The sequence below is a fragment of the Myodes glareolus genome, chromosome 2, assembly GCF_982192425.1.
Source record: "Myodes glareolus chromosome 2, mMyoGla1.1, whole genome shotgun sequence".
Lineage (NCBI taxonomy): Eukaryota > Metazoa > Chordata > Mammalia > Rodentia > Cricetidae > Myodes > Myodes glareolus.
The window spans coordinates 132,119,100-132,129,797 of NC_142027.1; the positions used below are offsets into that span (position 1 = coordinate 132,119,100).

At 51.6% G+C, this 10,698-nt stretch overlaps 1 protein-coding gene across 2 annotated transcripts in view; it reads left to right on the top strand.

The window, feature by feature from the left end:
• The window catches only part of Myo1h (myosin IH), a 63,513-nt gene extending 52,908 nt beyond the window's left edge, over positions 1-10,605 (top strand). The window contains exons 21-32 of one of the 2 annotated variants that reach the window (XM_087903729.1): positions 979-1,055; positions 2,290-2,358; positions 3,774-3,858; positions 4,772-4,931; positions 5,816-5,899; positions 6,803-6,896; positions 7,014-7,069; positions 7,755-7,890; positions 8,133-8,203; positions 8,326-8,423; positions 9,349-9,448; positions 10,212-10,605. In XM_087903729.1, the coding sequence (XP_087759855.1) occupies positions 979-1,055; positions 2,290-2,358; positions 3,774-3,858; positions 4,772-4,931; positions 5,816-5,899; positions 6,803-6,896; positions 7,014-7,069; positions 7,755-7,890; positions 8,133-8,203; positions 8,326-8,423; positions 9,349-9,448; positions 10,212-10,235 (1,054 nt within the window). In that variant the 3' untranslated portion in view covers positions 10,236-10,605. Of the gene's footprint in view, positions 1-978; positions 1,056-2,289; positions 2,359-3,773; positions 3,859-4,771; positions 4,932-5,815; positions 5,900-6,802; positions 6,897-7,013; positions 7,070-7,754; positions 7,891-8,132; positions 8,204-8,325; positions 8,424-9,348; positions 9,878-10,211 lie in introns of those variants that run through there. The other variant, XM_087903728.1, reaches the window with a different exon arrangement.
• Positions 10,606-10,698: the final 93 nt, after the last annotated feature.

Genomic DNA, 10,698 nt, shown 5'->3' on the forward strand with positions numbered 1-10,698 from the left:
AGGATAGGGCCCTGCCTGCCCTGGCCTCGCTTCTCTTACTGCTCACAGAGAACTAACTTCATCTTGCTTCATTCTTAGCAACCCAGAATGGTATTCTAGAGCCTCGGGTACCACTGTAGGGATCCAGGATCTGGAACAGAGATCTTCTCCGTGTGTTGAACACTTTTGGGCACTCACTCAGATTAGCCAGGATGACTTGGGTCTGTACTGTTAGTCATTCTGGCCAGGGCTAGTGTGGCTGTAAAGAGCTGTGTTCAAGCCTCAAGAGGACCAATTCTTACACAACAGGGCCTGTCTGCTTTAGAGATGCTTGCCCCTGGATCTACCAATGTTCTACCTGCCAGCTCTGGCATAGCTGGTATCTCTGTCTCCGCTTCATTAATCCATCCACATCCCTGAGAGGGCCACACAAATCCATGCACATTCTATAACCCTGGAATTGGCATCACAGGGCATGGCATGCTGCCAGCCCCCTCAGTAGCTGCTCTGGGAATTCTCCAGCACAAGGCACCCTTAGCATCCCTCCCGAAAGCCCAGAGGCATAACTGTGAGCAGCTTCAGGTAGCATGGTAGATTCACTCTCCAGGGCTACATGTAAAGTCACCAGAGCAGAAATTCATTCTCACATAGTGCAGGGTTCAAGATGAAGGCATGGGCAGGCCAGGCTCCATCTGGAGGGTCTTCACCATCTCTGGGAGCTCTGGAAGGTTCCTGGCCTTCCCTCACTGACAGGACTGCTCTTGCCTGCTTGGTTACACAGCCTTTCTAGCTCTGATAAAGGACACTACTTCAGCACCTGCTCTAACCTACTGTCTCCCCTCTATTTCTGCTGTAATCACATCTGCAGAGAGAGCCACGCCCCACAAAGGTCACATTCTAAAGTTCCGTTGGACGTGCATTGGGGGTGGTACACTGCCCACCCACCGTGGGTGGCAACTGACCAGCCAATAATTACATGTTTCTTTTTGCTTTTGCTAGAACCAAAATATTCATCCGCTTTCCCAGAACTCTGTTTGCTACTGAAGATGCCTTTGAATTTAGTAAACATCAATTAGGTATGATCTTTTTATTCCACTTTTGAGAGAAATGAAAAAGTTTAACCAGGGAGTGAGGGAAGAAAAACCTCAAACATGGGTGTCTATGTGTTCAAAGACCTCACTGAAGAACCAGGGATAAGGTGTGTGGCTATTGGGTTATGATGGACCCCTCTGGACTGATGGGCTCCGAGGGCAGGAGGAGACATGCTCTATATCCATTTGTGGCATTCTAGGACCCTTATGCACACCAAAGTGTAGTCATGGGAGACCTGCGCCCTCAGTCCGGGCTTCACCAGTTCCTTTACATATGCGGTGATGGCAGCAAGTTTGCCCTCAAAGCCCACAGCCAGCGTGTTTTCGTGAATGGCAAATGACAGGAGTTGGATGGTGGAGCAGGGACTTCTCTAGCTGGAAATCGAAGGGAGCCTAAGTTTGTGCACACCGAGCAGCCGGGGTCCTTGCTCTATGCCACGTTCATCAGGTCCTTGACCAACAGTCATATTCCCAGACCAGGCCTGTGAGTAGGTCTGTGGCCCCCACTTCACATTCAGAACTGAGGCACAGAGACACCGGGAAGCTGCCGGATATCACACAGCTGAACTGTGGCAGAGCCAGGGCTTGAACTTGGGCCAGTCTGGTTTCAAGGTTTGATGGTTGCACATGCTAGGCCAGCTCTCCACCACCGAGCCACTCCTCCAGCAGCAGGTACCCATGGCCACCCATTGGTGAGATGCAGGCACTGGCTTAGCCAGGCTTCAGGGGTTTGCGTCAGCACCCCTTCCTAGACGCTGTGCAGTTGCTGGTGTATGAGGCCCTCCGTGAGCTTGGCCCCTGGAAGGATCTTTCACTGTGTGGAGGGGGTGATGGGGGTTAGGGCTGAAGGGTGTCCTGGTGCTCACACTGCTCAGTTGGTGTCCTCCTAAGGCCACTGGTCATCTCCGACAGAGCCTGCGTGCTTCCCTTGGAGATGCGCCGATGTCCTTCCTGTCTTGTGGATGGGTCATGAGGATGGTGTCTGAACTGGGCACTGTTACCTGTGCCTCTTCCTCTACCCGTGGAAGGAGAGAACCATAGCGTGTCTGGGAGCCAGGTCTAATGGAGCCAGCTGTTCCTGTCTGTCTAATACTTAGCGCCCTAAGAATGGCTACACTGCAGGCTCTGGGGGCCCATTCTGGAGGGTGGGGGTTGGTCCTTCCTGCTTCTGGGAATCATAGAGACACAGAAGCCAATTCACCAAAACTCTTGTTTTAAGTTTCAAGAATCCAAGCTACATACAAAGGCTGCCTTCGGAGGAGAGACTACATGAGGAAGAGACAAGCAGGTGAGGACAGGGGGTGACGAGCCCTTCCCCGTCACCCCCTCCTTACACCCTTGTCTGTTCTGTAATCATGGCATGGCGGCCTACACTTGTTCCATGCACAGACTTTACATGTAGATAATGTGTCAGGCACTTGTGCTCATGTGTGCCTATGGAAGCTAGAGGTCAGGGCTGAGCATCTTCTGTCTCTTTTCCCCATATTTTTTTTGAGACATGGTCTCACTGACTGATTTGACCAGAAAGTCTAACAAGTCCCAGGGATCTCCTGCCTCCACCATCCCTTAGTACTGGGAGCAGACATGTGCTGCTATGCCCAGTTTTTTGTATGCGTACTGGGGATTTGAACTCGGGTCCTCCAGCTTGCAGAGTGAAGCACTTTACTACTGAGCTTTCTCCCCATCCCCTAAGAGTAATTCCCTTTAAAGTTTTGCACATCACTTAAACTCCTTTGGGATGACATTCTCGAGGGATGTTCCCATCCCCGTTTCTTAGACTTTCTGTTGAATTTTGTGGTTCTTACTCCTCCATTTTTCTTTTTTTATATTTTTATCATCTATGGACATCCCAAAATAGCACAGCTTGACAAGTGTTGGTATTTTACGACTGGATTTTTGTTCTCTGAATTGTTTATGAAATTCAACTAGGAGATGCATGATTACTTCTTTTCAAAGCTGTATACTATTCCTTTATGACAGAGGAACACTCAGCAAGACAGGAATATTCTCCATCTGTGGGTCATACAGTCTCCAGTTACTCAACCCTCTGCTGCCACCACCTCACAATTGCTTTAGGCAGTATGTAAATGAGCAGATTTAACTGTATTGCAATACAACTTTATATAAATGAGCAGTTGGTCATCAGACCGTGGTCCACCAGACCCTGGGCTCTGAGTACTGCAATGTGTTATTTCCAATACAAACACTGAAGACATGGAGAAGAAAAGGCAGAGAGGGAGAGAGAGAGAGAGAGAGAGAGAGAGAGAGAGAGAGAGAGAGAGAGAGAAAGAGAGAGAGAGAGAGAGAGAGAGAGAGAGAGAGAGAGAGAGAGAGAGAGAGATATTAAACATGGAGGCAGGCCAGGCCCGAATTTTTCATGTCTCTGTGAATCTCCATCTTTGAATGCGGCAACTGAAAGTCGGCACTGGGTGCTAGAAAGCAAGCACAGGGATAAGACGAGGCTGTTGTCTCAAGGGTGGTCCCTCCTAGAAACATTCAGCTTCCACAAAGATTCTCTCAGCCCCTGCCGCTACCCTGCTCGGAGCAGCAGGTATGAGATGGCAGGATCTCTGGGACCAGCAGAGCAGTCACGTGCCCACCAGGTGGGCAGTCACGTGCTGAGTGCATGGACCCTTCTGGAAAAGTCATCAATATCTCTGCATGATTGTCCTACCTTCTAATGCGGCAGCGGATTATTTTCAGCTACAAAATTAGAGGCCTACTGGCGCGGAGCCCTGGCTCGGAGGGAGATCAAGAGGAGAAGGTGGGCTGTGCAGATCATCCGGAGGTAAGCTGTGAGTGGCCAGGGGCCAGCGCGCTGCCGTGCTCGTGGGATTGCTGGGGTTTCTGTGGCTGTTTCTGCTTGTCTTGGAACTCTGTAGACCAGGCTGGGTTCGAACTCAAAGATGCTCCTGCCTCTGACTCAGTGCTGGAATTAAAGGGGTGTGCCGCAGGCCACCTGGCTCAATGTGACTGTTTTTAAGGGCAGAGGTGTGAGTGTGAGGCAGGAGAGGGCCCTGTGTATATGCAGATGGGTGTGTGAGGCAGGAGAGGGCCCTGGCTCTCTGGAGCTGGAGCAGAAGTGTTTGTGAGCTGCCTGCTGGGTTATGTATGCAGATGGGTGTGAGTGTGAGGCAGGAGAGGGCCCTGGGTCTCTGGAGCTGAAACAGAGCTGTTTGTGAGCTGCCTGCTGTGGGTGCTGGGATTGAACTTCAGCCTTTGTGACTGAGCAGCATCTTAGCCATCTCTTCAGCTGCAGTTTTGGTTTGTACAGAAAGATCAGCCCTCAGAGCATGCTGGGAATCTAGCTGTCTACGTTCCAAATCCTGACTGCCACAGCTCAGCTGAGTGTTGTGATATCCCATAGTCAGATGACTTCCAGAGGCAAAGGGAGCAAGTCTCACAAATGGGGATGGACAAGGTGCTGTGGGGACTGCAGCCAATCAGGAGGCCATCTGTCATCGTTTTGCCCAGTGCAGATGCACCGGCCAGTGTGGCCAGCCTTCTTCTTCAGGGAAAACTGAAGTCTGGCTTTTATATCGTGCTGCTCATTTTTTAACTGGCAACTACCTCAAGCTCGTTAGAACAGAGTGGTGTGGGTGGACACAACAGGCTGCTGGGGCAGGTGTGGCGGGCGGGTTCCTGGCCCTGTGGCTGTGTAAACCACCTGTGTAAACCACCGTTGTCGCTTTCCTCTTGAGGTTCATCAAGGGTTTCATCAATCGTGACAAACCCCTCTGCCCTGACAATGAGGAGTTTGTAGTGCTCGTGAGGAAGAATTACATCTTGAATCTTCGTTACCACGTGCCAAAGAGTGTGCTGGACCAGAGCTGGCTGAGGCCTCCAGGCATCCTGGAAAATGTAAATCTATAGTGGGCTGCTACTGTTGCAGATGGCGGGGTGCTGAGAGCTTACCTTCTGGGTGTCCCGTTTCCCTTTGGTTCAACAGGGCTGCTTTTCAAAGCTCTCAGAAGAAATGGAATGCCTCAGAATTCATCAGTGGGGTTATAAAACCAACAGACACGTTGGTTAGACAGAGCCTTTTAAATATACAGGGACTTACTATATAGCCCAGGCTGGCTTTGAACCTGTAACCTTCCTACCTCAGCCTCCCATGCCCTGAAATTACAGACATGTGGCAGAGCACTCTGAGTGATTTCCAACCATGCTCTAGCAGTCTTGAAACTAAGTGACTGTCACGGGTTCCACAAAGAATGTTCTAGAACAATGGTTTTCAATCTTCCTAATGCTGCAGTCCTTGAATACATACAGTTCCTCATGTGGTGACTCCCAACCACAAAATTATGTTCACTGCTACTGTAATTTTGCTAGTTATGAATCATAATGTAAGTATTTGATATGCAGGATATCTGATATGTAACCTCTGTGAAAAGGCCATTCAATCCCTCAAAGGGGTCATGACCCATAGGTTGAGAACTGCGGTTCCTAAAGCACAGTGGTAGCTCCTCTTAGGATCCCTGGACTCCACTGCAGCCCCACCCTGTGAGATTCTTCATCTCATTTCCACAGCCTCTCCTTTAGAAGTTCTGATCAAGTTAGCAAGACCTAGTTCAGGGGTGCTGACCTACATCCTGGAGCGGGACTCGAGGGGGTCCCCTGCCTTGAGTGTAAGATACTGATGTCTCACTTCGATCACACCACCATGCCCCGAAGCTGCCATGCAGGTCACCACAGCCCGTGGCAGGGAGTGAGGCAGGTGGGAAAGAGGCGTGTTCTCCACACAGGCTTCGAATCTGCTCAGGAAGATGTGCATGAGGAACCTTGTTCGGACGTACTGCCGGGGAGTCTCAGCCGAGAGGAAAGCCATGGTAGGGCGGAAGATGTGGCATCTGCATGGTAGTGGGGACATCTTGCACATCAGAGTCTTAGTACTAAAGCCGATGTTTACCGTCTACCCATGAGCCAAGGGTCACAGTATTCCCATGGACTTATAGAGGAGGTGAGAAATAGCAGCAGCTACAGTTAGCATCCCTGCGTTGTTACCACGGGAACAGAATCGAGAAGGCCCCTGCACTGCATGAGGCAGAATTGCCTGTGCTAGGGGACTCTTACCCCTGTAGTCTTTTCTGTGAAAGGCTGCGGAGTCAATCTTTGAGGCTTTCTGGGCCAAATGCACTGTTGTTTCTTTGCTTTCTTGCTATAGAGAAAGCAGTCATGAATATACAAACGCCATAGCTATGTTTTAATAAAGCTTTACTTACAAATACAAGCAGCAGGTCACAAGCTACTTCTGGGCTGGAGTTGCAGAGCTCTGGTTTAGGAGAGAGATGCTCCCTGCCTTAGGGTTTCTGTGAAAAGACACCTTGACCACGGCAACTCTTATGAAAGAAGAACATTTAACTGGGGGTGGCTTGCGTTATCCATTATCACCATGGTGTGCGGGCAGATGCGCTGGAACTGGGAGTCCTACATCTTGATGGGCAGGCAACAGGAAGTGGTCCGTCTCACTGCGCTTGGCTTGAGACTATGAGCCCTCAACACACTCCTCCGCAGTGACACACTTCCTCCAGCAGGATCACAGCTCCAACAGTGTCACGCCCTTTGGGGGCCATTTTTTTTTCCAAACCTCCACCCACAAACCAGTGTAAGGGTACCCACAAAAGTACCAGTCCACTCTCCACCAGGGTGAACTGTAGGGCATCTTTGACAAGGCTCCTGTCGGGAAGCAGCCCGGGGCCGCCTAGTCTACGCTCTCAACTGTCTGTTACCAGATGCAGCAAAAGGTGGTCACGAGCGAAATCTTCAGGGGGAAGAAGGACGGCTACACGGACAGTTTAAACCAGCCCTTCGCCCGCAGCCGGCTGGGTAAGCAAGCGTTTGGATCAGTCATGGGAGGGCTCGGCAGGGAGGAACACAGACCCGGCAGGCAGCAGGTCTTCCCTACAGGGCTGGTGACCCTGCTATCCTGGCTCCTTCCCCTAGATGAAGGCGACATAAATCCCAAAGTGCTCCAGCTGCTTGGCAGTGAGAAGATCCAGGTACAACCTTGTGCGCGGTCAGGGCATGTTGTCTAGAAATGCTAAAACACAGGGGTGCAGCTGGGTTCACTGGGGCTTCCCATGGCCACTCTGGGCATTATAAATACGGTGGCATTTGCCAACAGAAGCCTACTACCATTCCCACTTTCAGTCATCCCCCAGTCTTGGTTTGCCCTTCTATGCAACTGAGAGATGTAGCCAGAACCTTATCACAAGAGACACCATAATGGTGAGGGGCCATAGATTGATGACCCCAGTACTGAACTCCTCTCAACACAGCCGCCAGGAGTTCCCAGGCGGGTTACTGCTTCTAATCATGTGTGACTTTGGGGGGTGGCTGAGGGGTGATGAGTGAGGCCCTGGTTTGGTGACTGCTCTCACCTTCTTGGTTCTGGAGAAAAGTAGGAGAGAATGGAGACTCCCTGACTGTGAAAACCCCAGAGTCATGAGTGCTCTCCTCTCTGCTGGCCTATCAGAGCAGACCCAGGAGGCTGGATCCGCAGCCCCAGTTTCCTCAGAGGGCTGAGTAGTAAGGTAGAACTCAGAATCAAAACCTTCCAGAACCAGGACAGCAAAGCAAAAGGGTTAGTGCAAAAGCCGGGTCAGTCTGAGGCAGCGCCACTGCGTTCCAAGAGGAGAGGTTACGTCCCCTGCCCTCCTCCGGCTGACACTACCCACCTTGTAGTATGGCGTCCCGGTCATCAAGTATGACAGGAAAGGCTTCAAGGCACGGCAGAGGCAACTCCTCCTCACTCTGAGGGCGGCATATGTGGTGGAACTTTCCAAAATCAAGCAGAAGATCGAGTACTCAGCCCTGAGAGGTAAGTGAGCGATCTCAAGTGGGTGTTTGATGTCTGCCATGTTTCAGAATGGGGTCGCTCACTGAGCTATGGGGCTCAGTGGATGCAACCTATTTCTCCCCTGCCCACGGGAGGGGTACAGATGCCCTCGATATGTCTCACTTTTATGTGGTTGCTGGGTATCCGAACTCAGGTCCTCAAGCTTGGCCATCTCCCCAGGCCCCATCTTTTTCATTAATTCTGAATTCTGGATCTATCCTAAGGCGTCTCCACTAGCAGTCTGAGCGATGGAATCCTGGTCATTCATGTTTCACCAGGGGACAAACAGCAAAAGGTACCTGTGCCTTCTGGCCTCTGCTGGTGTGGAAGCTGCTGAGGCTGAAACTAAGTTGAACCCTGCAGAGCCTCCACATTCAAACCACTCATCCTGAACCTGCTCTGTCACCGTCTCCACAGGGGGACGCCATCCTGCAGTGTGACTACATATTTGAGGTGGCCACTAAACTGGCCATGCTGATTAAGAAGGAACATGTCGTCCGCGTTGTTCAAGGAAGGTAGGGGCTTAGTCACGGTTACAAAGCTGCCAGCATGAGTCCCATCTGCTTCCTCCTGCAAAAAGATGGAGGGGGTCCTCCAACGAGGGTTAGGGGGAGACTCCCCTTGCCTCTGTAGCAAAGAGTACTCCTTTCTCCATCTGATCTTGGGCTCAGGGTACACAAAGGAGTACCACCGACCTCAGGAAGTCATCTACTTCAGTTTTCAAGGAGGGTGCTGATGTTCCTGGGACTGCTATCACTCACCCAGTGTGCCCAGAGGGTGCAGGCCCACCTCTGCTGTGGTGGGGTGCCTGTGGACTGACCAGCAGAAGAACTGGCCTTTTTTGGGTGTGTGTGTGTGAAAGGACTGGCACTGAGACAGAGAACTGGGCTTCTCTCAGTAGCAGTGGAGCAGCCCCTTAGCTGTTCAGTCCCCCAGCAAGGCCGGCTGAGGTTGGCCTACCCAGCATGCCTGAGGCCCAAGGCTGGCAGTGAGACTGTGGACTGAAGGCCACAGCCCAAGTGTCCACAGCAACTTGCGGCTGTGCTCGCAGCAACCCCTTCCAGTCGGATGCTCCCGGTAGAGGCCTGCTCTCTGTCCCCAGCTTTTACAACTTAAGGGCTGAATTTGTAGGTAGTGAGCGCGCTCCGCCCTCACGGACCTCGGAGGAGTCCTCGAGCGGCTGTGGTCGTCAGCGTGAACCATGCATGTAGGCAGCATGTGCGTACCAGACAGCCCTTTAGAGCCGAAGTGTGGGACTGATTTGAGAGTGACTGCAGGAGCATGCGGGACATTTGTGAGAATGTCCTTCTGACTGGCCACATACGTAACAAACTGTATAATAAAGCAGGGATTCAAACGCCAGCGAGGGGAGCTTCCCAAAGGAGTTTCTTTCGTAGACTCAAAGGCATGTCAGTAACTCGCTCCTCGCTGTGTTTTAAGTCTGCAGTTTTACATCAGTCCTGGGAAAGAAGGCACAATAGTTTTTGAGAGTGGAGTGGAAGACCAAGTCTATAAGGATAAAAGCGGACAGCTAACAGTGGTGAGTGGCTGTGTGGGAAGGAGGACGCACTAGATTGTAGTAAAAGCATGGAACAAACTGGGTTCATTTCCCCCTCCGGTCCCAGCTGATTTACTCAGGAAGAAAGGAACAGAATGCCACTTGAAACAGTAACTTAGTAGTGAGTGAGACAGGGAGGCCAGGTGTCAGTGGACCAGAGGGTCACATGACCCAATTATCATTCACAAGTATTAAAGCCCAGCTGTTCACTGGCTCACAAAGGCTCCCGTGTGCTCAGGTACCACCCTGAGAGGCAGAAGATCCTAGTTCTAAGGAGACTCAGAGATCTGAAACCACTGCCGCAGGAAAACTGGAGGCTGAGTCCTCACTCACTGTCCTCACAGTCCTCTCTGGTCGCAGCAACCCGAGGATGGATTTTGGTGGTGTGGTGCAAGGAAGCAGCATGTTGAAAGCAGATGTGGTGGGGTCTCTGAAATGCGTTTTCTATAAACATTTAAGCTTACGTGTAAAACTGGTTGTTTACAAGTGCCCTCCACAGCAGAGTGGCTGCCGCCGTCCCCGGCCGGGGACAAGCGAAAGGGTCACTTTGAATGTAAAGTGGGCAAACTTTTAGTGACGTGAGATGTTGCCAGGACTCTGTGGTCACAGTTCACCTTCCTCCGTGCCTGCACTGACGGGGCTCTGTGCGTGGCTTTCTAAGCTGGCTGTCCCCGAGGAGGCAGAGGGTTCCCGCAGCTTCCTCCTCCAGGGCTGAGGCTCTAAAGCCAGGTTTCCCTCTCCTCAGGTGTCAACAGGGAAGAAGACCTGACAGAGGGTGACCTTTGCCCTCTAAAGTCACTATTTCTGTTCCAACTGAGCAAGCACGGACTTCATCCAGATAGCCACGCCTTCAAGGAAAGTGCCAGCAGCTCCTGGAGAATGCACTGTATCAGTAGAAGCTGTGGTATGCAAAGCCAGACCTCAGCTTCCTGGGTGCCAGGTGGTAATGTACCCAAATGTTTCCTGGGAGTCAACCACCTGTCCCCAGTAGATCCCAATCCAGGCACATCAAGAAGTGGGTGGCAGACTTTGTACCTCTGTCAAGCTGCTGAGACACGGGAGTAATGGAAACTTCATTGCGATGCACAACTTGAATTCTGCCGTAAATGACGCTTCCATGCTGCCAGGACGGGGCCGGGTTCCCACAGGCGTTTTAGCTCCTGGAAGGTGTGACACCCACTAAACAGTGACTCGCAACAGCGCCCTTGCTCTTTGCTGTGCGTTGCAGCCCC